The sequence below is a fragment of the Salvelinus namaycush genome, chromosome 1 (assembly GCF_016432855.1).
Source record: "Salvelinus namaycush isolate Seneca chromosome 1, SaNama_1.0, whole genome shotgun sequence".
NCBI classification, from domain to species: domain Eukaryota; kingdom Metazoa; phylum Chordata; class Actinopteri; order Salmoniformes; family Salmonidae; genus Salvelinus; species Salvelinus namaycush.
The window spans coordinates 42,732,318-42,759,751 of record NC_052307.1 but is presented as its reverse complement, the minus strand read 5'-3'; the positions used below and the strand labels follow the sequence as shown (position 1 = coordinate 42,759,751).

The 27,434-nt window shown below is 41.7% G+C and overlaps 1 protein-coding gene across 1 annotated transcript in view; it reads right to left on the bottom strand.

Moving 5' to 3' along the window:
- The window catches only part of rasgrf2b (Ras protein-specific guanine nucleotide-releasing factor 2b), a 247,634-nt gene that overhangs the window by 62,156 nt on the left and 158,044 nt on the right, over positions 1-27,434 (bottom strand). The window contains exons 18-20 of the mRNA XM_038988743.1: positions 19,003-19,128; positions 1,513-1,602; positions 1,286-1,392 (exon numbers count right to left, since the gene is read on the bottom strand). Of these exons, the coding sequence (XP_038844671.1) occupies positions 1,286-1,392; positions 1,513-1,602; positions 19,003-19,128 (323 nt within the window). The remainder of the gene's footprint in view (positions 1-1,285; positions 1,393-1,512; positions 1,603-19,002; positions 19,129-27,434) is intronic.

Below are 27,434 nucleotides of genomic sequence, written 5' to 3'. Positions count from 1 at the left end.
TCCTTCAATTCTGACCAGTTTCCCAGTCCCTGCCGATGAAAAACATCCCCACAGCATGATGCTGCCACCACCATGCTTCACTGTGGGGATGGTGTTCTCGGGGTGATGCGAGGTGTTGGGTTTGCGCCAGACATAGCATTTACCTTGATGGCCAAAAAGCTCAATTTTAGTCTCATCTGACCAGAGTACCTTCTTCCATATGTTTGGGGAGTCTCCCACATGCCTTTTGGCGAACACCAAACGTGTTTTTTTATTTTTTTATTTAAGTAATGGCTTTATGGCTATTCTTCCATAAAGCCCAGCTCTGTGGAGTATACGACTTAAAGTGGTCCTATGGACAGATACTCCAATCTCCGCTGTGGAGCATTGCAGCTCCATCAGGGTTTTCTTTGGTCTCTTTGTTTCCTCTCTGATTAATGACCGCTTTGCATGGTCCGGCAGGTTTGTTGTGGTGCCATATTATTTCCATTTTTTTATAATGGATTTTATGGTGCTCTGTGGGATGTTCAAAGCTTCAGATAATTTTTATAACACAACCCTGACCTGTACTTCTCCACAACTTTGACTCTGACCTATTTGGAGAGCTCCTTGGTCTTCATAGTGCCGCTTGCTTGGTGGTGCCCCTTGCTTAGTGGTGTTGCAGACTCTGGGGCCTTTCAGAACAGGTGTTCCTATACTGAGATCATGTGACAGATCATGTGGCACTTAAATAAATTCCACCCGTGTGCAATCTAACGAATTATGTGATTTCTGAAGGTAATTGGTTGCAACATATCTTTTTTAGGGGCTTCATAGCAAAGGGGGTGAATACATATGCACGCACCACTTTTCCGTTTTAGATTTTTTTGAATTTTGAAACAAGTTATTTTCTTTCATTTCACTTCACCAATTTGGACTATTTTGTGTATGTCCACTACATGAAATCCAAATAAAAATCCATTTAAAATTACAGTTTGCAATGAAACAAAATAGGAAAAATGCCAAGGGGGTGAATACTTTTGCAAGGCACTGTAGTGTCATACCCAAGAAGTATCGAGGCTGTAATCGCTGCCAAAGGTGCTTCAACAAAGTACCGAGTAAGGGGTCTGAATACTTACTTAAATGTGACATATATTTTTTGGGTGCAAACATTTATGAAAACAGTTTTTACTTTGTCATTATGGGGTGTTGTGTGTAGATTGATGAGTTTTTAAATTTAATAAGGCTGTAACCTAACAAAATGTGGAAAAAGTCAAGGGGTCTGAATACTTTCCAAAGGTACTGTACATACACAGTGTGTACAGACCTGGGAGTGTTTTGAGACCCAGTGTCGAAGTACGTTGAGGACTCTGTTAGTAGCAGCTCTTCTGATGATAAACTCCTTATCACATGTCCTCTCTGAGTTATTAAACACTGGTGGAGAGAGGAGAACAATTAGTGTGCTTGCTTGCGTGTGTGTGTGTGTGTGTGTGTGTGTGTGTGTGTGTGTGTGTGTGTGTGTGTGTGTGTGTGTGTGTGTGTGTGTGTGTGTACCTGGGGGAGAGCCATGTCCTGCTGCAGCTGTAGCAATAGCAAAGGCTGAGGCAGGAGAAACAGAGCAACGAGAGTTCTCCCCTGACTGAACTAGAGAGAGAAATGAAAGAGAGAGAGACCGAGAGAGAGAGAGAGAAAAGTTATCCATTCACAAGTGTAACAGTATAACTTTAAACCGTCCCCTCGCCCCGACCCGGGCGCGAACCAGGGACCCTCTGCACACATCAACAACTGTCACCCACGAAGCATCGTTACCCATCGCTCCACAAAGGCCACGGCCCTTGCAGAGCAAGGGGCAACACTACATCTAGGTTTCAGAGCAAGTGACGTAACTGATTGAAACGCTACTAGCGCGTACTCGCTAACTAGCTAGCCATTTCACATCCGTTACACAAGCACACACAGAATTTCCACCTTGTGCTAACAGAATGTTCACGGTCCCAAAGTTTCTTTCACCGTCTGAGCCATTCTACACCATTCAGTCCAATACTGTCACCTTGTCTCAGCTGCCCTACATATGGGCTGCTTTAATGTCATCCAAACAGACTGTTGCATTAAGCTAAATCCAAGAAAAACTGTTACCAGTCTGACCAACACACACACACACACACACACACACACACACACAGTGGTCTTTGTGGGGTGGACTAGGTGTCTCTGAGCTATGTGTTGACCTAGGCACCAGGGCCAAGGGTCTATCTCCCTCTCTATGCCCCAGCTGAGTGGATTGCAGATGAGCCGTGCTCTGCCTTGTATGCTCCTCTGGCTCTGAAGCTCCAACCAATGACTTGGGCTTGTTTAAAACCTCTTGACGGGGGCAGAATTTTTATGTTTGGAAAAATAACGTTCCCATTGTAAACTGCCTATTTCTCAGGTCCAGATGCTAGAATATGCATATAATTGACAGAGTAGGATAGAAAACACTCTAAAGTTTCCAAAACGGTCCAAATATTGTCTGTAAGTATAACAGAACTGATTTTGCAGGCGAAAACCTGAGAAAATCCAACCTGGAAGTGACTTCTATTTTGAAAAATCCCTGTTCCATTGCCTGCTTATCCTCCATTTAAAGGGATATCAACCAGATTCCTTTTCCTGTGGCTTCCTCAGGGTGTGAACAGTCTTTAGACATAGTTTCAAGCTTTAATTTTGAAAAATTAGCGAGATTTATCAAAACGCGTCAGTGGATACACGGATGTCCCTCCATTAGTTGATGCGTTCGACACTGTTTGCTCGATATTTTCTTTCTCTCCAGTATTGAATAGTTTACAGTCCGGTTGAAATATTATCGTTTATTGATGTTAAAAACAACCTGAGGATTGATTATTAAAAACGTTTGACATGTTTCTAAGAACTTTACGGATACTCTTTGAAATGTCCGTCAAGCCTTGATGACCTGTCTAAGGCTGTGGAATACTGAACATAACGCGCCAAACAAATGGAGGTTTTTGAATATAAAAATAATCTTTATCGAACAAAAGGAACATTTATTGTGTAACTGGGAGTCTCGTGAGTGCAAACATCCGAAGATCATCAAAGGTAAGCGATTCATTTTATTGCTTTTCTGGCTTTCGTGACCAATCTACACTGCTGCTAGGTGTTCTTAATGTTTTGTCTAGTGATCGATAAACTCACAAACGCTTGGATTGCTTTCGCTGTAAAGCATATTTTCCAAATCTGACACGACAGAATCTGACAAGACACTGCTTTTCTCCTTACTTACTGCACTACAGTGGAGCTGATGAAAGAGGAAAGGAGAGAAGGAGGAAGGAAAGAGGAGAGTGGAGGAGAGGAGAGGGGGATTTTGAGAATACATGACAGAGGGAATGGGGAGATTGTGTATTTGTATTTATTCTGGATCCCCATTAGCTGCTGCCAAGCAGCTACTCTTCCTGGGGTCCAGCAAAATTAGGGCAGTTATACATTTGAAAAACATTACAATACAATCATAACAGATTTCACAACATATTAAGGCTAGGCTATGCTAGTCAGCTTTTTTGATGAGGAGGATCCCGGATCCGGGAGAGAGAAGCGGTAGAGGTTTTAAGTGTGTGCCCTCCAGGCCTCTACTCTACTACCACTTATCTATAACACAAAATCCATGTGTACATGTGTCTATAGTGCGTATGTCATTGTGTGTTTGTATGCATTTGTCTATGTTTGTGTTTCACAGTCCCTGCTGTTCCATAAGGTGTATTTTTATATGTTTTTAAAATCAAATTTTACTGCTGGCATGAGTTACTTTGATGTGGAATAGAGTTCCATGTAGTCATGGCTCTATGTAGGACTGTGCGCCTCCCATTGTCTGTTCTGGACTTGGGGACTGTGAAGAGACCTCTGGTGGCATGTCTTGTGGGGTATGCATGAGTGTCTGAGCTGTGTGCCATTAGTTCAAACAGACAGCAAATACAAGTAATGATGAAGTCAATCTCTCCTCCACTTTCAGCCAGGAGAGATTGACATGTATATCATTAATGTTAGCTCTCTGTGCACATTCAAGGGCCAGCCTTGCTGCCCTGTTCTGAGCAATTGCAATTTCCCTAAGTCCCTCTTTGTCACACCTGACCACACGACTGAACAGCAGTCCAGGTGCGACAAAACTAGGACCTGCCTTGTTGATAGTGCTGTTAAGAATGCAGAGCAGCGCTTTATTATAGACAGACTTCTCCCCATCCTAGCTACTGTTGTATTAATATATTTTGACCAAGACAGTTTACAATCCAGGGTTACTCCAAGCAGTATAGTCTCCTCAACTTGCTCAATTTCCACATTATTCATTACACAATTTAGTTAAGGTTTAGGGATTAGTATATTTAGGACTAACTTATTCCTTGCCACCCATTATGAAACTAACTGCAGCTCTTTGATAAGTGTTAAGTGTTGTTGATGTGTATAGTGTTGAGTCATCCGCATATTGGACACACGGCTTTACGCAAAGCCAGTGGCATGTCGTTAGTAAAGATATAAAAAATTAAGAGGCCTAGACAGCTGCCCTGATGAATTCCTGATATTCTACCTGGATTTTGTGGGAGAGGCTTCCATTAAAGAACACCCTCTGTGTTCTGTTAGACAGGTAACTCTTTACTCATTGTCCACAATATAGCAGGGGGTGCTATAACTTTCATGGTTCAACCTATCACCAGAGGGCGGCAGAGCCCGTCCCAGAGACATTAATGACCCTCAGGTGTGTCCTATTACTCATTATAATTTCCCTGTTAAAAGACGTGTGTTTTCAGGTTTCCTTTGCAGAAGCTTGAATTGTAAAGTGTGTGTTTGTTTCCTGAGTGAATTCTGTCCCTATAAGTGTGCTGAAGTAGTGTTGTATCTGGTCAAACACTTTTTTTCCCAAAAAGTTTGCTAAGGGTTGGTAACATATTGAATGGTCGGCTATTTGAGCCAGTTAAGGGGGCTTTACTATTCTTAGGTAGGGGTATAACTTTTGCTTCCCTCCAAGCCTGAGGGCACAAACTGTTTACTAGGCTTAAATTTAAGATATGGCAAATAGGATTGACAAATAGGAGTGGCAACATCGTTCGCTATTATCCTCAGTAAATTTTCCATCCAAGTTGTTAGACCCCGGTGGTTTGTCATTGTTGATTAGACATTTGTTTCACCTCTTCCACACTTCACAGACTTCAAAATTACAATGCTTGTCTTTCAAAATTTGGTCAGATACACTTGGATGTGTAGTGTCAGAATTTGTTGCTGGCATGTCATGCCTAAGTTTGCTAATCTTGCCAATGAAAAAATCATTAAAGTAGTTGGCAATATCAGTGGGTTTTGTGATGAATGAGCCATCTGATTCAATGAATAATGGAGCGGAGTTGGCCTTATTACCCAAACATGTATTTAAGGTGCTCCAAAGCTTTTTACTATCAATCTTTGTCATTCATCTGTGTTTCATAGTGTAGTTTCTTCTTTCAAATAAGGAAATAATAAGGAAGCAGAGCATAAAGGAGTGACCAAAGGTGTCTGGAAGAGAAAGGGATGAGGAGGAAAGAGTAGGGTAGAGAGTCAATGATTGGATTGTCCATGGGGGGGGGGGGGGGGGGGGCACACCAGAACTTGGCAGAAAATGTTTGTATTTATTTATTTTTTTGAAAATACCACCTTTTCAAATACTCAGTATTCAAATATAGTTTATATAGGAGTTTCAACTAAAAGGCAACTATTTTCTTGGATATTCCACTACGGGTCTCAGAAAACCAAATAATAATTTTAAGTATTTTGAATACTTCTCAAACAACCAAATCATATTTGAAAGTATTTGAATATACAATATTAGTCAAAAGTTTGGACACACCTACTCATTCAAGGGTTTTTCTTTACTTTTCTATTTTCTACATTGTAGAATAATAGTGAAGACAAACTATGAAACACATATGGAATCAAGTAGTAACCAAAAAAGTGTGAAACAATTTTAAATATTTTAGATTTTAGATTCTTCAAAGTAGCCACCCTTCACCTTGACAGCTTTGCACACTCTTGGAATTCTCTCAACCAGCTTTGACTGGAATGCTTTTCCAACAGTCTTGAAGGAGTTCCCACATGCTGAGCACTTGTTGGCTGCTTTTCCTTCACTCTGCGGTCTAAATCATCCCAAACCATCTCAATTGGGTTGAGATCGGGGGATTGTGGAGGCCAGGTCATCTGATGCAGCACTCCATCACTGTCCTTCTTGGTCAAATAGCCCTTACACAGCCTGGAGGTGTGTTGGGTCATTGTCCCATTGACATACAAATGATAGTCCCACTTAGCGCAAAACAGATGGGATGGCATTTCGCTGCAGAATGTTGTGGTAGCCATGCTTGTTAAGTGTGCCTTGAATTCTAAATAAATCACAGATAGTGTCACCAGCAAAGCACCCCCACACCATCACACCTCCCCCACACCATCACACCTCCATGCTTCATGGTGGGAACCACACATGCAGAGATTATCCGTTCACCTACTCTGCATCTCACAAAGCCAGGGCGCTTCGAACCAAAAATCGGAAATGTGGACTCAGACGAAATAACAAATTTCCATCGGTCTAATGTTCATTGCTCGTGTTTCTTGGCCCAAGCGAGTCTCTTATTCTTATTGATGTTCTTTAGTAGTGGTTTCTTTGCAGCAATTGGACAATGAAGGTCTGATTCACGCAGTCTCATTTGATGTTGAGATGTGTCTGTTACTTGATCTCTGTGAAGCATTTATTTGGGCTGCAATTTCTGAGGCTGGTAACTCTAACTTATCCTCTGCAGAAGAGGTAACTCTGGGTCTTCCTTTCCTGTGAGAGCCAGTTTCATTATAGAGCTTGATGGTTTTAGTGCAACTGCACTTGAAGAAACTTTGAAAGTTCTTGACATTTTCCGGATTGACTGACCTTCATGTCTTAAAGTAATGATGGATTGTCATTTCCCTTTGCTAATTTGAGCTGTTCTTGCCATAATGTGGACTTGGTCTTTTACCAGATAGAGCTATTTTCTATATACCACCCCTACCTTGTCACAACACAACTGATTGGCTCAAACGCATTAAAAGAAGTAAAGAAATTCCACAAATGAACTATTAACAAGGGGCAGCAGTTAATTGAAATGCATTCTAGTTGAGTACCTCATCAAATCAAATTGTATTTGTCACACGCACAGAATAAAACAGGTGTAGACCTTACAGTGAAATGCTTACTTACAAGCCCTTAACCAACAATGCAGTTTTAAGAAAATACATAAATAAAGTAAAAGATAAAAGTAACAAATAATTGAAGAGCATCAGTAAAATAACAGGCTATATAAAAAAGGTACCCGTACAGAGTCAATGAGTCACCGGTGTTGAGGTAATTGAGGTAATATGTACATGTAGGTAGAGTTATTAAAGTGACTATGCGTAGATAATAACAGAGAGTAGCAGCAGCGTAGAAGGGGGGGGGGGGGGCAAGGCAAATAGTCTGCATAGCCATTTGATTAGATGTTCAGGAGTCTTATGGCTTGGGGGTAGGAGCTGTTAACTTCTACTTCATCACAATCCCGGATCCGGGAGCACCCCCATCAGTAAAAAAGCTGACTAGCATAGCCTAGCATAGCGTCACAAGTAAATACTAGCATCTAAATATCATTAAATCACAAGTTCAAGACACCAGATGAAAGATACACATCTTGTGAATCCAGCCATCATTTCTGATTTTTAAAATGTTTTACAGGGAAGACACAATATGTAAATCTATTAGCTAACCGCGTTAGCAAAAGACACAACTTTTTTTACTCCACCATTTTTTTCCTGCATAGGTAGCTATCACAAATTCGACCAAATAAAGATATAAATAGCCACTAACCAAGAAACAACTTCATCAGATGACAGTCTGATAACCTATTTATTGTATAGCATATGTTTTGTTAGAAAAATGTGCATATTTCAGGTATAAATCATAGTTTACCATTGCAGCCACCATCACAACTCTCACCAAAGCAACTAGAATAACTATAGAGACCATCGTGTATTACCTAAATACTCATCATAAAACATTTCTGAAAAATACACAGCGTACAGCAAATGAAAGACAAAGATCTTGTGAATCCAGCCAATATTTCAGATTTTCTAAGTGTTTTACAGCGAAAACACAATATAGCATTATATTAGCTTACTACAATAGCAAACCACACAACAGCATTGATTCAAGCCAAAAATAGTGATAACGTATAAACCAGCAAAAGATATTAATTTTTTCACTGACCTGCTCAGAATTCTTCAGATGACAGTCCTATAACATCATATTACACAATACATATAGAGTTTGTTCGAAAATGTGCATATTTAGCGGCACAAATCGTGGTTATACAATGAGAAAAGTAGCCAAGCTGCCAACAAAATGTCGGGAGAAATCTTGGGAGAGGCACCTATTCTAATCGATAACTAATCATAAACTTGACTAAAAAATACAGGTTGGACAGCAAATGAAGGATACATTAGTTCTTAATGCAATCGCTGTGTTACATTTTTAAAATTAACGTTACTACAACATACAGCGTGCGTTAAAGCGAGACCGCACTGAAATTAATGGCGGATTATGCATTTTACATTTTTCAACAGAACAACGAATTAACAGCATAAATAGTTCTTACTTTTTGATGTGCTTCCATCAGAATCTTGGGAAAGTTGTCCTTTGTCCAAAAGAATCGTTGCTCGGTTGTAGAATGTAGTCTTCAACGTTGCAATTAGCAGTAAACATTAGCCATGTGGGCCAGACATACCCAACCCCCTAGAACGTAACACAAATAAATACCCGAAAATCGCAATATACTGACATAAACTGATATAACTCGGTTTAAAATAACAACATTATGATGTCTTTAACAGCTATATCGAATAAAAACAGAGCCGGATATATCTAAGAGCTATAACCGGAGCTTTCTAGTACGACATGCCAAGGTCCTTCCTGCGTCAGAGCGAAGAGAACAAAGACCGGACCCTTCGTTCCCAAGCCATTTATAACCTCTCAGATCTGCCCAGAGACTCCATTTCAAATCTCACTATTCGCTGACATCCAGGGGAAGGCGTATGCAGTGCATCTCAACCAATAGAAGACAGGCAAATTAATAAACTGACCTGGGAACAGCTTGCAGAATTCAGCATTCTCACATCCACATAGGAAAAAGGCTCCAACTCGAGTTCTGTTTTACTCACAGATATAATTCAAACGGTTTTAGAAACTAGAGAGTGTTTTCTATCCAATAGTAATAATAATATGCATATTGTACGAGCAAGAATTGAGTACGAGGCAGTTTAATTTGGGAACGAAATTATTAAAGTGCAAACAGCACCCCCTATTGAGAAGAAGTTTTAAGAACTAGTGTATCTATCATTTCCTATACAACATGTATTTTTTAGTAACGTTTATGTATAGTTATTTGGTCAGAATAGTTGAGTGCCATAAAAATATCCGCACATTCTGGGAAAAAGATGCTACGTTAGCACAATGTATAACCACTGATTTCAGCTCTAAATATGCACATTTTCGAACAAAACATAAGTGTATGTATAACCTGATGTTATAGGACTGTCATCTGATGAAGCTTATCAAGGTTAGTCAAAAATTATATATCTTTTACTGGTTTATTCGCTATCGCTAACGTGCCTTGATGAATGAATGCGGTAGTGTGGTAGGCTATTGTAGTAAGCTAATATAATGCTATATTGTGTTTTCGCTGTAAAACACTTAAAAAATCGGAAATATTGGCTGGATTCACAAGATGTTTGTCTTTAATTTGCTGTACACCATCGATTTTTCAGAAATGTTTTATGATGAGTATTTAGGTATTTGACGTTGGTGTCTGTAATTACTCTGGCTGCTTCGGTTCTATTTCTGACGGTAGCTGTGATGGTAGCTGCAATGTAAAACTGATTTATACCTCAAATATGCACATTTTTCGAACAAAACATAGATTTATTGTATAACATGTTATAAGACTGTCATCTGATGAAGTTGTTTCTTGGTTAGTTTGGTTGGTTCTTGGTTAGTTAGGTTGGCTTTGTGCATGCTACCTGTGCTGTGAAAAATGTCTGTCCTTTTTTGTATTTGGTGGTGAGCTAACATAAATATATGTGGTGTTTTCGCTGTAAAACATTTTAAAAATCGGACATGTTGACTGGATTCACAAGATGTGTATCTTTCATTTGCTGTATTGGACTTGCTAATGTGTGAAAGTTAAATATTTCTAAAAAATATATTTTGAATTTCGCGCCCTGCACTTGAAGTGGCTGTTGTCATATTGTACCCGGCTTCGGGCTTGCAGCCAGAAGAAGTTAATGCAATCGCTGTGTTAGATTTTTTAAATTAACGTTTCTACGACATACAGCGTGCGTTAAAGCGAGACCGCACCGAAATTAATGGCGGAATAGGAGTTTTACATTTTTCAACAGAACAACGAATTAACATCATAAATAGTTCTTACTTTTTGATGAGCTTTCATCAGAATCTTGGGCAAGTTGTCCTTTGTCCAAAAGAATCGTTGCTCGGTTGTAGATTGTCGCCTTCAACTTTGGAATTAGCAGTAAACATTAGCCATGTGGCCCAGACGTGCCCAACTCACTATAACGCAGCACAAAGAAATATCCGAAAATTGCAATATACTGATATAACTCAGTTTAAAATAACAACATTATGATGTCTTTAACACCTATATCGAATAAAATCAGTGCCGGATATATCTAAGGCCTATAACGGGAGCTTCCCAGAACGCCATCCTGAGGTCTGTCTTGCGTCATGGCGAATGATGAAAAGAGTGCACCCCACGTTCCCAGACCCTTTATACGGCCTCAGATCTGCCTAGCAACTCCATTCCAATTCTCACTATTTGCTGACATCTAGGGGAAGGCGTATGCAGTGCATCTCGACCAATAGAAGACATGCAAATTAATAAACTGACCCCAGAACAGCCTGCCTGATTTCAGATTTCTCACTTCCTCACAGGAAGTTTGCTCCAACTTGAGTTCTGTTTTACTCACAGATATAATTCAAACGGTTTTAGAAACTAGAGAGTGTTTTCTATCCAATAGTAATAATAATATGCATATTGTACGAGCAAGAATTGAGTACGAGGCAGTTTAATTTGGGAGCGAAATTTCTACAAAGTGAAAACAGCACCCCCTATTGAGAAAAGGTTAAGAAGCCTTTTGGACCTAGACTTGGCACTCTGGTAGCGCTTGTTGTGCGGTAGCAGAGACTCTATGACTGGGGTGGCTGGAGTCTTTCACAATTTTTAGGGCCTTCCTCTGACACCGCCTGGTATAGAGGTCCTGGATGTCAGGAAGCTTGGCACCGGTGATGTGCTGGGCCATACGCACTACCCTCTGTAGTGCTTTGCGTTCGGAGGCCGAGCTGTTGTTATACCAGGCAGTGATTTAACCCGTCAGGATGCTCTCGATGACGCAGCTGTAAAACCTTTTGAGGATCTGAGGACCCATGCCAAATCTTTTCAGTCTCCTGAGGGGGAATAGGTTTTGTCGTGCCCTCTTCACGACTGTCTTGGTGTGCTTGGACTATGTTAGATTGTTGGTGATGTGGACGCCAAGGAACTTGAAGCCCTCAACCTGCTCCACGACAGCCCTGTCGCAGAAAATCGTGGCGTGCTCGGTCCTCCTTTTCCTGTAGTCCACAATCAACTCCTTTGTCTTGATCAAGTTGAGGGAGAGGTTGTTGTCCTTGCACCACATGGTCAGGTCTCTGACCTCCTCCTGTCAGAGCAGCTCACAGATCACTGTACCTATACATAGCTTATCTGTAAATAGCCCATCCAATCTACCTCATCCCCATACTGTATTTATTTATTTACCTTGCTCCTTTGCACCCCAATATCTCAACTTGCACATTCATACTCTGCACATCCTACCAATCCAGTGTTGATTTGCTATATTGTAATTACTTTGCCACCATGGCCTATTTATTGCCTTACCTCTCTTATCCTACCTCATTTGCACATGCTGTATATAGATTTTCCTTCTGTATTATTGATTGTCTGTTTGTTTAATCCATGTGTAACTCTGTGTTGTTGTATATGTCGACGTGCTTTGCTTTATCTTGGCCAGGTCACAGTTGTAAATGAGAACTTGTTCTCAACTAGCCTACCTGGTTAAATGAAGGTGAAATAAATTTTAAAAATTAAGAAAATAGACTGCCTCATCATTGTCGGTGATCAGATACTGTTGTGTCATCGGCAAACTTAATGATGGTGTTGGAGTTGTGCCTGGCCGTGCAGTCATGAGTTAACAGGGAGTACAGGAAGGGACTGAACACACAGCCCTACGGGGCCCCCGTGTTGAGGATCAGCGTGGTGGATGTGTTGTTACCTACCCTTCCCACCTGGGGGCAGCCCGTCAGGAAGTCCAGGATCCAGTTGCAAAGGGAGGTGTTTAGTCCCAGGGTCCTTAGCTTAGTGATGAGCTTTGAGAGCACTATGGTGTTGAACACTGAGCTGTAGTCAATGAATAACATTCTCACATAGGTGTTCATTTTGTCCAGGTGTGAAAGGGCAGTGTGGAGTGCAATAGAGATTGCATCATCTGTGGACCTGTTGGGGCGGTATGCAAATTGGAGTGGGTCTAGGGTTTCTGGGAGGATGGTGTTGATGTGAGCCATGACCAGCCTTTCAAAGCACTTCATGACTACTGGTTGAGAGAATGCCAAGAATGTGCAAAGCTGTCAAGGCAAAGGGTGGCTACTTTGAAGAATCTCAAATACAAAACATATTTTGATTTGTTTAACCCTTTTTTTTTACTACATGATTCCATATTTGTTATTCCATAGTTTTGATGTCTTCACTATTATTCTACAGTGTAGAACATAGTCATAATAAAGAAAAACCCTTGAATGAGTAGGTGTGTCTAAACTGTTGAATGCTGTATGCTGTACTGTATGCAAGTTATATGAAAACAAAGAATAATACATATGATGGCTGCCAAATATTTGATGAAGAACCAAAAACTAAATTAGTCTAAATATATGATCATTAGCACATGGTTTGGAAGGCTCTCAGGTATTCAATTTAATATAGCCTAGAATTAAATACATGAGGGACATGGAATCACCTCAACGTTAGAATAGACCACTTTTTGCAGCTTCAAAATTATGAACAAATACAGTGCAGTATTCCAAATTTTGTTATGTTGCAACCTGAATTTAAAATGGATGAAATTTAGATTTTCCATCACTGGCCTAGACACAGTACACCATAATGTCAAAGTGGATCTAGGGTTTTAGATTTATTTTTATTAATACAAAACAAAAAGCTGAAATGTCTTGTCAATAAGTATTCCACCCCTTTGTTATGGCAAGCCTAAATAAGTACAGCAGTAAAAATATGCTTAACAAGTTACATAATAAGTTGCATGGACTTTTTTTGAATGACTACCTCAACTCTGTACCCCACAAATACAATTATCTACAGTGCATTCAGAAATATTCAGAGCTCAGGTCCATCCTGTTTCTATTGATCATCCTTGAGATGTTTCGACAACTTGATTGGAGTCCACCTGTGGTAAATTCAATTAATTGGACTTGACTTGGAAAGGCACACGCCTGTCTACATAAGGTCCCACAGTTGACAGTGCATATCAGAGCAAACACCGAGCAATGAGGTCGAAGGAATTATCTGAGAATTCAGGGGAGAAGAGGCAGATGACCAAGAACCCGACGGTCACTCTGACAGAGCTCTAGAGTTCCTCTGTGGAGATGGGAGAACCTTCCAGAAGGACCACCATCTCTGTAACACTCCAACAATCAGGCCTTTATGGTGGAGTGGCCAGACGGAAGCCACTCCTCAGTAAAAGGCACATGACAGCGTGCTTGGAGTTTGCCAAAAGGAACCTAAACGACTCTCAGACCATGAGAAACAAGATTCTCTGGGCTGATGAAACCAAGATTGAACTCTCTGGCCTTAATGCCAAGCGTCACGTCTGGAAAAAAACAGGCACCTCTCATCACCTGGCCAATACCATCTCTACGGTGAAACATGGTGGTGGCAACATCATGCTGTGGGGGTGGTTTTCAGCGACAGGGACTGGAAGACTAGTCAGCATCAAGGGAAAGATAAACGAAGCAAAGTACAAAGAGAATCTCAATGAAAACCTGCTCAAGAGCGCTCAGGAAGTAGAAAATGGCGCCGACAGAGAGGGTTGCCTCGCTTCTAGTCCTTAGGAAACTTTGCAGTATTTCGTTTTTTTATGTATTATTTCTTACATTGTTATCCCAGAATATCTTCAGGGTTATTACACACAGCCGGGAAGAACTATTAGATATGAGAGCGGTGTCAACTTCCAGCGCTACGACCAGGAATACGACTATCCCGAAGAGGGAAGACATCAGGGATTGTAACATACTCTGTTTCACGGAAACATGGTTCTCTCGGGATATGCTTTCGGAATCGATACAGCCTCCTGGATTCTTTGTACGCCGCGCCGACAGGAATAAACTTCTCTCCGGGAAGAAGAAGGGCGGGGGTGTGTGTTTCATGATTAACGACTCATGGTGTAAATGTAACAACATACAGGAACTCAAGTCCTTTCGTTCACCTGACCTAGAATTCCTCACAATCAAATGCCGACCGTATTATCTCTCAAGAGAATTCTCCTCGGTTATTGTCACAGCCGTGTATTTCACCCCTCAAGCCGATACCACGACGGCCCTCAAGGAACTTCACTGGACTTTATGCAAACTGGAAACCATATATCCTAAGGCTGCATTTATAGTCGCTGGGAATTTTAACAAAGCAAATTTGAGAACAAGGTTATCTAAATTCTACCAGAATATTGACTGCAGTACTCGCGCTGGCAAAATTCTGGATCACTGCTACTCTAACTTCTGCGATGCATACAAGGCCCTCCCCCCACCCTGCCTTGGGGCAAATCTGACCACGATTCCATTTTGCTCCTACCTTCCTATAGGCAGAAACTCAAACAGGATGTACCCGTGCTAAGAACTATTCAATGCTGGTCTGACCAATCGGATTCCACTCTTCAACATTGTTTTGATCACACAGACTGGTACAGGTTCTGGGTAGCCTCAGAGAATAATATTGACGTATACGCTGATTCGGTGAGTGAGTTTATAAGGAAGTGCATAGGAGATAATGTACCCACTATGACTATTAAAACCTACCTTAACCAGAAACCATGGATAGATGGAAGCATTCGCGCAAAACTTAAAGCACGTACCACCGCATTTAACCATGGAAAGGTCACTGGGAATATGGCCGAAAACAAACAGTGTACTTATTCTCTCTGCAAGGCAATCAAACAAGCAAAATGTCAGTATAGAGACAAAGTGGAGACTCAATTCAACAGCTCAGACACGAGACATATGTGGCACGGTCTACAGACAATCACGGACTACAAAAAGAAAATCAGCCACGTCACGGACACTGACGTTCTGTTTCCAGACAAAATAAACACCTTCTTTGCCCGCTTTGAGGATAATACAGTGCCACCAACACGGCCACTACCAAGGACTGTGGGCTCTCCTTCTCCGTGGCCGACATGAGTAAGATATTTAAACGTGTTAACCCTCGCAAGGCTGCAGGCCCAGAAGGCATCCCTAGCCGTGTCCTCAGAGCATGCGCAGACCATCTGGCTGGTGTGTTTACGGACATATTCAATATCTTCCTATCCCAGTCTGCGGTCCCCACTTGCTTCAAGATAGCCACCATTGTTCCTGTACCAAAGAAGGCAAAGGTGACTGAACTAAACGACTATCGCCCCGTAGCACTCACAGCTGTCATCATGAAGTGCTTTGAGAGGCTATTCAAGGATCATATCAAAGGATCTTATCACCTCCACCTTACCTGTCACCCTACAGTCGTGGCCAAAAGTTTTGAGAATGACACAAATATTAATTTTCACAAAGTCTGCTGCCTCAGTTTGTATGATGGCAATTTGCATATACTCCAGAATGTTATGAAGAGTGATCAGATGAATTGCAAAGTCCCTCTTTGCCATGCAAATGAACTGAATCCCCCAAAAATATCAGCCCTGCCACAATAGGTCCAGCTGACATCATGTCAGTGATTCTCTCGTTAACACAGGTGTGAGTGTTGACGAGGACAAGGCTGGAGATCACTCTGTCATGCTGATTGAGTTCGAATAACAGACATGAAGCTTCAAAAGGAGGGTGGTGCTTGGAATCATTGTTCTTCCTCTGTCAATCATGGTTACCTGCAAGGAAACACATGCCGTCATCATTGCTTTACACAAAAAGGGCTTCACAGGCAAGGATATTGCTGCCAGCAAGATTGCACCTAAATCAACCATTTATCGGATCATCAAGAACTTCAAGGAGAGCGGTTCAATTATTGTGAAGAAGGCTTCAGGGCGCGCAAGCGCCAGGACTGTCTCCTAAAGTTGATTCAGCTGCGGGATTGGGGCACCACCAGTACAGAGCTTGCTCAGGAATGGCAGCAGGCAGGTGTGAGTGCATCTGCACGCATAGTGAGGCAAAGACTTTTGGAGGATGGCCTGGTGTCAAGAAGGGCAGCAAAGAAGCCACTTCTCTTCAGGAAAAACATCAGGGACAGACTGATATTCTGCAAAAGGTACAAGGATTGGAATGCTGAGGGCTGAGGTAAAGTCATTGTCTCTGATGAATCCCCTTTCCGATTGTTTGGGGCATCCGGGAAAAATCTTGTCCGGAGAAGACAAGGTGAGCGCTACCATCAGTCCTGTGTCATGCCAACAGTAAAGCATAATGAGACCATTCATGTGTGGGGTTGCTTCTCAGCCAAGGGAGTGGGCTCACTCACAATTTTGCCTAAGAACACAGCCATGAATAAAGAATGGTACCAACACATCCTCAGAGAGCAACTTCTCCCAACCATCCAGGAACAGTTTGGTGATGAACAATGCCTCTTCCAGCATGATGGAGCACCTTTTGGAGGATAACTAAGTGGCTCGTGGAACAAAACATTGATATTTTGGGTCCATGGCCAGGAAACTCCCCAGACCTTAATCCCATTGAGAACTTGTGGTCAATTCTCAAGAGGCGGGTGGACAAACAAAAACACACAAATTCTGACAAACTCCAAGCATTGATTATGCAAGAATGGGCTGCCATCAGTCAGGATGTGGCCCAGAAGTTAATTGACATTATGCCAAGGCGGATTGCAGAGGTCTTGAAAAAGAAGGGTCAACACTGCAAATATTGACTCTTTGCCTCAACTTCATGTAATTGTCAATAAAAGCCTTTGACACTTATGAAATGCTTGGAATTATACTTCAGTATTCCATACTAACATCTGACAAAAATATCTAAAGACACTGAAGCAGAAACTTTGTGGAAATTAATATTTGTGTCATTCTCAAAACTTTTGGCCACGACTGTAGACCCACTTCAATTTGCTTACAGCCCCAATAGGTCCACAGAAAAGGAACACCTACCCGAGAATGCTATTCATTGACTATAGTTCAGCATTCAACACGATAGTGCCCTCAAAGCTCATCACTAAGCTAAGGACCCTGGGACTAAACACCTCCCTCTGCAACTTGATCCTGGACTTCCTGATGGGCTGCCCCCAGGTGGTAAGAGTAGGTAACAACACATCTGCCACGCTAATCCTCAACACGGGGGCCCCTCAGGGTTGCGTGCTCAGTCCCCTCCTGTACTCCCTCTTCACCCATGACTGCATGGCCAGGCACGACTCCAACACCATCATTAAGATTGCCGATGACAAAGCAGTGGTAGGCCTGATCACCGACAACGATGAGACAGCCTATAGGAAGGAGGTCAGAGACCTGGCCGTGTGGTGCCAGGACACTAACCTCTCCCTCAACGTGATCAAGAGAAAGGAGATGATTGTGGACTACAGGAAAAGGAGGACCGAGCCCGCCCCCATTCTCATCAACAAGGCTGTAGTGGAGCAGGTTGAGAGCTTCAAGTTCCTTGGTGTCCACATCACTAACAAACTATCATGGTCCAAACACACCGGTACCGGAGCGCCAAGTCTAGGTCCTAAAGGCTACTTATCAGCTTCTACCCCTAAGCCATAAGATTTCTGAACAGCTAATCAAATGGCTACCCCCTTCCCTTTACGTTGCTGTTACTCTCTGGTTATTATCTATGCATAGTCACTTTAGCTCTGCCTACATCTACATATTACCTCAATTACCTCGACTAACCTGTGCCCCCCACATATTGACTCTGTACCGGTACCCCCTGTATATAGCCTCGCTAATGTTATTTTACTCCTGCTCTTGTAAAGCCCTTAACCAACAATGCAGTTCTAAGAAAAATAAGTGTTAAGTAAGAAACAGATAAGTAAAACACTTAAATAAAAAAACAAATGGTTAAAGAGCAGCAGTAAAATAACAGTAAGCATTTCACTGTATGGTCTACACCTGTTGTATTCGGCGCATGTGACAAATAAAATTTGATACTAATCTGTACAAAATATAATCGGTTTGAATTTATTATGTACACATCTGGGGAAATGGACATTCAGGAGAATTGGGCGGCAGGTAGCCTAGTGGTTAGAGTGTTGGGCCTGTAATCAAAGTTTGGTGGATAAAATCCCCAAGCTGACAAGGTAAAAATCTGTCGTTCTGCCCCTGAACAAGGCAGTTAACCCACTGTGCCTAGGTCATTATTGTAAATAAGAATTTGTTCCTAACTGATTTGCCTAGTTAAATAAAGGTTAAATATAGAATGTTCCAAAAAGTATTGTGTAGATCAAATATGACTGTCATACAGATTGGAATATTATAGGAGATTGTGTTTGCTATTTATTCTATTTCTATCTTCAACATACAATTCCAGATACTGCCCTGCCATTAGTTGAAGGCAGCAAATCCAATAGTTTCCCGAAAAGTAATCACTTTCTGAGATTTGTATTCAAATAGTTAAAAAACGTTGTCATATTTGGGGATCTGTATTCAAATAGTTAACTATTTGTCCCCCCCAAATAGTTACTTTCCACGAAGCACAGTTTAAACCGTAGTTGTCTCAGGTCTGACACACAAACACGCACACACATTTACCTCCAGGCTGTCTGTAGCGGAAGTGTCGTGGGGTGGAGGGGGAGCGGCAGGGAGAGACTTCTCCTGATTCGCTGTTCTGAGGCGACTCTGGGATGAACTTGTCCATTGAGACAGACTCCAAGACAGCTAAGCAGAAAATGACACACTATTGTCAATCACACAATGGCAACAACAACGGCTTCATATAGAACAGTGAGTCATCATGCTTTGCTGGTCTAGCGGTAATGCTGCAGCGTCCAGCACACGCGTCTACAGTGACGGCATAGGTTTGAATCTGGCATAAGGCCCTTTGTCACAATCTCTATCGTTCCTCACTGTCATCCTCTATCTCTATCAGTTAAATATAATCAGAAAATACTTTCAAAAACAGAAAAGTGAATCCTTCACTCACACACAGTCTCTCTCACACAGATAAATACTTGGGGTACACGGGGAAAATGTAGGGGGGCCCTCAACAGCATTTTGACACCGAATCACGAGTCTTCCCTGTAACTGTCTTCGTAGAGTCAGAGGACTACAGAGCCACTTTAGATGAATATCCTGCACTGTGTGTGTGTGGCATGCGTGTGTGTGTGTGTGTAGTGTCCGCCCAGCCAATAAGCGATATGCTTAGGAGTGTCAAAATGATTGACACGTCTAAAGATTTGTATAAATAAAGTAGTCAAAAGTTTTGTATTTGATCCCATATTCCTGGCACGCATTGACTACATCAAGCTTGTGACTCTAAAAAGTTGTTGGGTGCATTTGCAGTAAGTTTTGGTTGTGTTTCAGATTATTTCCTTATTTTAGATTTTTTTGCCCAACAGAAATGTATGGTAAATAATGGATTGTGCCATTTTGGAGTCAATTTTATAATACATAAGAACATGAGAGAAAAGGGAAATCTGCATGCTGCTCTTGCTAGTATCACTGTTCTTTATTAAGCTTTACATATCGAGGGGACTAGGAGCTACAGCAGGACGCGGTAATTAACCTCTCCAAAAAAAGAACTCGCTGACGCTCAAGTCTCAGTCTTATCTAAGGGCCTCTGTACAGACAAACCATTTGATACGAAGAAAGATTGAACTTAGATGTGTTTTCCCAAAATACTGCTTCTAGCCTAGAGACCCAACAAATAACTCTTACTCATTTTATTCCCAAAAGCAAATTATGTCCTATGGTTAACAACTCCTCAGTTAATACCTATTGTTGTGCCTGTATATATGAGAAACACTAACCATTTTCCGAAAACCTCACCAGGACAGAAGAGCAGGCACTCAATGAACAAATGAAAGACTAATCTTTGTTTATCAAACCTGCAGACAAGGTGGGTGCTGTGGTCCTTTTAGACTATGAAAAATACAAAAAATCTATTGAACTTGATGCAGCTTATTAAGAAAAGATCATTACTCTTCATGAAGAAATGTTTTATTTGACAAAGCGGCTTGAGGATTCCATTAGACCATCGGCATCTTTAAATGCTTCCTGTCAAAACATCCAAGAGGATCATAATGGGACCTTCCTGGACTATGATACATTTCCACCACTGCACCCCTCTACTAGGTTGAACCAGAAAATGGCTGCTCATTGTTCGACTCCAGGTGAGCTTAAATGGATGCGTGTCGGAACCAGAAAGAAGGAGAAGAATCGTTGTCGGCGCACCTGCCTTCTTCCCCCGCGTCCGGACTTAAGACTTTCAAATCGCTTTGAGCCCCTGTACCAGCTGTCTTCTGCCGGGGACTTGGGTGTTCCCTCCATGGTTGTGGATGTCCCTCCAGCTACCTCTCCCTGTCCTAGTCAATCAATCGCCTGGGCACAGCTTGGACCACCCAGCCTCCCTCCGCTGGGCCGTGGTCTCTGGATCAGAGCTCTGTCCGTTTGGCTGTTGCAGCCTGCACGCAGCAGCCCTCTACTCAGGTGAGTTCTGTGGCTCTGGCCTCGCAATCAGCTTCGAGACACAGCAGAGGCAGGATCATTCTGGCTATTGTGATAGGGAGTTCAATGGTGAGGTATATATTTGTACCGGGGGCAAAGACTTTGTGTCTTCCCATGGCAAAAGTTCAGGATATCACCACGTTGCTTCCTGAGGCTGTGTGTCAGTCAACGGGGGCTGATACTGCCATGGATCACTTGGGGTCAAATGACATTATAAAGGGCAGCTCAGAACAGCTGAAGATGGATTTTAAAGAACTGAATGAGTATCTACTTGACACCAACAAACGCCACATAATATCTGGCCCTCTGCCTTTCATAAATCATGACATTGAACGGTTCAGCAGACTTTTAGCCCTCCATAACTGTCTACAAGACTATTGCAGCTCTGTGGTTTTAACATTTATTGAAATGTTGATACCTTCTGGAAACAAAGCTTGTATTATAAGGAGGATGGGATCCACCCAAACCCAAAAATGTGGGTTCTTGGATCCTTTCACAACATTATAAGGCTGCGTTGAGACAATGATTTATCAATGACCCAAGCCCAGCTCATTTAATGCCTACCATTGTGTCGCTGAGTTGTCATAATGCTTCAGCAAATTTACATTATCCAAGGGCGTTGGAAGACACAATGTAAGTAACCTAATTTATGTCCATCTCACTATCCTGCCTCTGCTGATCCTACAGCTATTGTATGCAGTAATCAGATGCCTATTAACCAGATATATACTGTTAGGACTGAGGTGGTGTGCACAAGCAGGAAGTCCACTGTGTGCAGTTCACCCTGCACTAACATAAATAACCCAAGCATGTCTACCTCTGCTAAGCTTCCCAGTAAAGCAAGAACAACATTCAAGGATCCCAGAAAAGTGTTAAAAATAGCCCATGTTAACATATGTAGCTAAAAAACAAGGTTCATGAAATCAATAATTTGCTAGTAACAGATGACATTCATATTCTGACAATCTCTGTCACTCACTTAGATAATTCCTTCGATGATACAGTGGTAGAAATACATGGCTATAAGATCTACAGTAAAGACAGAAATGCCAAAGGTGGAGGTGTGGCTGTTTATATTCAGAACCACATTCCTGTAAAGCTTACAGAGGATCTCCTGTTAAATACTGTTGAAGTAATATGGCTACAGGTTCATCTGCCTCACTTAAAGCCCATTCTTGTCAGTTTCTGTTTTATTTTGAGTGTGTTTCCTTAGGTTACCACTGGAGGGCACCCTTACCTTGTTTCTAGGTTACCCTGATTGTTTCTTATTGGTTTCACCTGTGTTTGATTGCCCTCTCTGTTCGCCTGGTTGACTGGTTATTTAGGTTCCTCTGTTGGCCTGGATCCTTGCTTAGGTCTTGTGTTTTGTTTAGCGGTTGCCTTGTTTCTGTCAAGACTAAGTAAAGTTCTGGATTTACCCTTACCTCTGCTTGCTGTGTTTCTCTGTGACTGGGTTTGAGTTCGAATAAGCATTATCATAACAATTCTGGTGGTCTATCTCAGCTTCCCACAACAACCAGTAACCAGTTCACAACGGGTAATCGTACAGATAATTCTCACACTTCTCACTCTCTATAACACGCGTTTCCCTCTCGGTCCTTCCCCTCTTTGTGCAGCCTCCTCTTCCATCCCCAAACACTCAATGGCTTAATGATCCACCGGCTTGCCTCGTTGGGGCAGGAACTCCATATAAGGCTCGGGGGTGGAGCCAGCAGGCTGCAAGATATCTTCCTCCCCTCACCTCTCCCTGCCATCTGCCACAATACATTTTGTAGTGATTCCTATGTTATCAATGTTAAGAATATTTGTTGGTCCGTGGTGTGTAATGAGGAGCAACCAGATGCTGCACTTGACACATTTATTCCAGTTACTAATAAGCATACACCCATTAAGAAAATGACTGTAAAAACGGTTAAATCCTTGTGGATTGATGAGGAATCGCAAAATGGTATGGTTGAGAGGGATAAGGCAAAATAAATGGATAATTGGTATGGCTGTACAAACGATTGGCAAACGTACTGCAAATTGAGAAATCATGTGACTAAACTATTGAAAAGAAGAAACTACACAATGAAACAAAGAAATGACAAAGCATGATAGTAAAAAAAATTGGAGCACCTTAAATGAAATTTTGGAGGAAGAACTCCGCTCCATCATTCATTGAATCAGGTAGCTCGTTCATCACAGAAACTACCGATATTGCCAACTACTTTAATGATTTAATGAAACCAGAATGCTGTGGTAGCCATGCTGGATAAGTGTGCCTTGAATTCTAAATAAATCACAGACAGTGTCACCAGCAAGCATCATCACACCACCTCCTCCATGTTTCACGGTGGGAACCACACATGCGGAGATCATCTGTTCACCTACTTTGCGTATCACAAAGACACGGCGGTTGGAACCAAAAATCTCACATTTGGACTCATCAGACCAAGGACAGATTTCCACCATTCTAATATCCATTGCTCATGTTTCTTGGCCCAAGCAAGTGTCTTCTTCTTATTGGCGTTCGTTGGTAGTGGTTTCTTTGCATCAATTGGACCATGAAGGCCTGATTCACACAGTCTCCTCTGAACAGTTGATGTTGAGATGTGTCTGTTAATTGAACTCTGTGACGCATTTATTTGGGCTGAAATTTCTGAGGCTGGTAACTCTAATGAACTTATCCCCTGTAGAAGAGGTAACCCTGGGTCTTCCTTTCCTGTGGCGGTACTCATGAGAGCCAGTTTCATTATAGACCTTGATGGTTTTAGTGCGACTGCACTTGAAGAAACTTTCAAAGTTCTTGACATTTTCCGGATTGACTGACCTTCATGTCTTAAAGTAAAGATGGACTGTCGCTTCTCTTTGCTTATTTGAGCTGTTCTTGCCATAATATGGACTATCTTCTGTATACCACCCCTACCTCGTCACAATACAACTGATTGGCTCAAAAGCATTACGAAGGAAATCAATTCCACAAATTCACTTTTAACCTGTTTGGCGTGCAAGCCCGACACCGGTACACTTATGACAACAGCCAGCTCAAAGTGCAGGGCGCGAAATTCAAAATATATATTTTTTAAATATTTAACTTTCACACATTAACAAGTCCAATACAGCATATGAAAGGTACACATCTTGTGAATCCAGCCAACATGTCCGATTTTTTAAATGTTTTACAGGGAAGACAAAATATGTAAATCTATTAGCTAACCACGTTAGCAAAAGACACCATTTTTTTTACTCCACCAGTTTTTTACTGCATCAGTAGCTATCACAAATTCGACCAAATAAAGATATAAATAGCCACTAACCAAGAAACAACCCCATCAGATGACAGTCTGATAACATATTTATTGTATAGCATAGGTTTTGTTAGAAAAATGTGCATATTTCAGGTATAAATCATAGTTTACCATTGCAGCCACCATCACAACTCGACTAGAATAACTACAGAGAGCAACGTGTATTACCTAATTACTCATCATAAAACATTTCTTAAAAATACACAGCGTACAGCAATTGAAAGACACAGATCTTGTGAATCCAGACAATATTTCAGATTTTCTAAGTGTTTTACAGCGAAAACACAATATAGCGTTATATTAGCTTAGCACAGTAGCAAACCACACAACAGCATTGATTCCAGCCAAACATAGCGATAACGTATTCACCACCAAAAATATTAATTTTCACTAACCTTCTCAGAATTCTTCAGATGACAGTCCTGTAACATCATATTACACAATGCATATGGAGTTTGTTCGAAAATGTGCATATTTAGCGGCACAAATCGTGCTTATACAATGAGAAAAGTTGCCAAGCTGCCCAGAAAATGTCGGGCGCCATCTTGGAGAGTCACCTAGTCTAATCAATAAATAATCATAAACTTGACTAAAAAATACAGGGTGGACAGCAATTGAAAGACAAATTAGTTCTTAATGCAATCGCTGAATTACATTTATAAAATTAACCTTACTGCGCAATACAGGGTGCAATACAGGGTGCGATAACGCGAGGCTACACTGCAAATAATGGCGTCTTATGCATTTTACTTTTTTCAACAGAACAACGAATTATCAGCATAAATAGTTCTTACTTTTAGCTGAGCTTCCATCAGAATCTTGGGATGGGTGTCCTTGTCCAAAAGAATCGTTGCTGGGTTGGAGAACGTCCTCTTCCATGTTGTTCCATAGCAGTAAACAATGGCATGCGAAAGAGAGATACCCAATTTTCTACAACGTCACAAAGTGAAATACCCGAAAATCGCAATATACTGACATAAACTGATATAAATCGGTTTAAAATAACAAGATTATGATGTCTTTAAAGCCTATATCGAATAAAAACAGAGCCGGATATATATAGGAGCTAAAACCAGAGCTTCTAAAAAGACATGCCAAGACTCTCTCTGCGTCAGCGCGAGGTTCCAAAAGGGTGGACACCTCGATTCCAACCAATTTATAGACTTTCTGAACTGCGTAGAAACTCCATTTCAAGTCTCCCTATTCGCTAACAACCAGGGGAAGGCGTATGCAGTGCATCTCAACCAATAGAGGACAGGCAAATTAATACACAGGTCTCAGAACAGCCAGTAAAATTCTGCATTATTACATACACATAGGAAAATTGCTCTAAGTCGAGTTCTGTTTCACCCACAGATATAATTCAAACGGTTTTAGAAACTAGAGAGTGTTTTCTATCCAATAGTAATAATAATATCTATATTGTACGAGCAAGAATTGAGTACGAGGCCTTTTTGAAATGGGCACCTTTTACCTGGCTACTCAATACTGCCCCTTGAGCCCAAAGAGGTTAACAACTCTCCTTCCAGACTCACATCAAACATCTCTAAACCAAAGTTAAATCTAAAGTTAAATCTGACTACCTCATGAAGCCGGTTGAGAGAATGCCAAGAGTGTGCAAAGCTGTCATTTTTTTTTATTTCACCTTTATTTAACAGGTAGGCAAGTTGAGAACAAGTTCTCATATACAATTGCGACCTGGCTAAGATAAAGCAAAGCAGTTCGACACATACAACAACACAGAGTGACACATGGAGTAAAACAAACATACAGTCAATAATACAGTAGAAAAAATAAGTATATACAATGTGAGCAAATGAGGTGAGATAAGGGAGGTAAAGGCAAAAAAAATGCCATGGTGGCGAAGTAAATACAATATAGCAAGTAAAACACCGGAATGGTAGATTTGCAGTGGAAGAATGTGCAAAGTAAATATATAAATAATGGGGTGCAAAGGAGCAAAATAAATAAATAAATACAGTAGGGGGAGAGGTAGTTGTTTGGGCTAAATTATAGATGGGCTATGTACAGGTGCAGTAATCTGTGAGCTGCTCTGACAGCTGGTGCTTAAAGCTAGTGAGGGAGATAAGTGTTTCCAGTTTCAGAGATTTTTGTAGTTCATTCCAGTCATAGACAGCAGAGAACTGGAAGGAGAGGCAGCCAAAGGATGAATTGGTTTTGGGGGTGACCAGAGAGATATACCTGCTGGAGCGCGTGCTACAGGTGGGTGCTGCTATGGTGACCAGCGAGCTGAGATAAGGGGGGACTTTACCTAGCAGGGTCTTGTAGATGACCTGGAGCCAGTGGGTTTGGCGACGAGTATGAAGCGAGGGCCAGCCAACGAGAGACACCAGGTCGCAGTGGTGGGTAGTATATGTGGCTTTGGTGACAAAACGGATGGCACTGTGATAGACTGCATCCAATTTGCTGAGTAGGGTATTGGAGGCTATTTTGTAAATGACATCGCCGAAGACGAGGATCGGTAGGATGGTCAGTGTTACAAGGGTATGTTTGGCAGCATGAGTGAAGGATGCTTTGTTGCGAAATAGGAAGCCAATTCTACATTTAATTTTGGATTGGAGATGTTTGATGTGAGTCTGGAAGGAGAGTTTACAGTCTAACCAGACACATAGAATATGTGGACAACTACAAATACCTAAGTCAGAACCGTCCAGAGTAGTGATGTTGGACGGGCGGGCAGGTGCAGGCAGCGATCGGTTGAAGAGCATGCATTTAGTTTTACTTGTATTTAAGAGCAATTGGAGGCCACGGAAGGAGAGTTGTATGGCATTGAAGCTCGTCCGGAGGGTTGTTAACACAGTGTCCAAAGAAGGGCCAGAAGTATACAGAATGGTGTCATCTGCGTAGAGGTGGATCAGAGACTCACCAGCAGGAAGAGCGACATCATTGATGTATACAGAGAAGAAAGTCGGTCCAAGAATTGAGCCCTGTGGCACCCCCATAGAGACTGCCAGAGGCCTGGACAACAGGCCCTCCGATTTGACACACTGAACTCTATCAGAGAAGTAGTTGGTGAACCAGGCGAGGCAATCATTTGAGAAACCAAGGCTATCGAGTCTGCCGATGAGGATGTGGTGATTGACAGAGTCGAAAGCCTTGGCCAGGTCAATGAATACGGCTGCACAGTATTGTTTCTTATCGATGGTGGTTAGGATATCGTTTAGGACCTTGAGCGTGGCTGAGGTGCACCCATGACCAGCTCTGAAA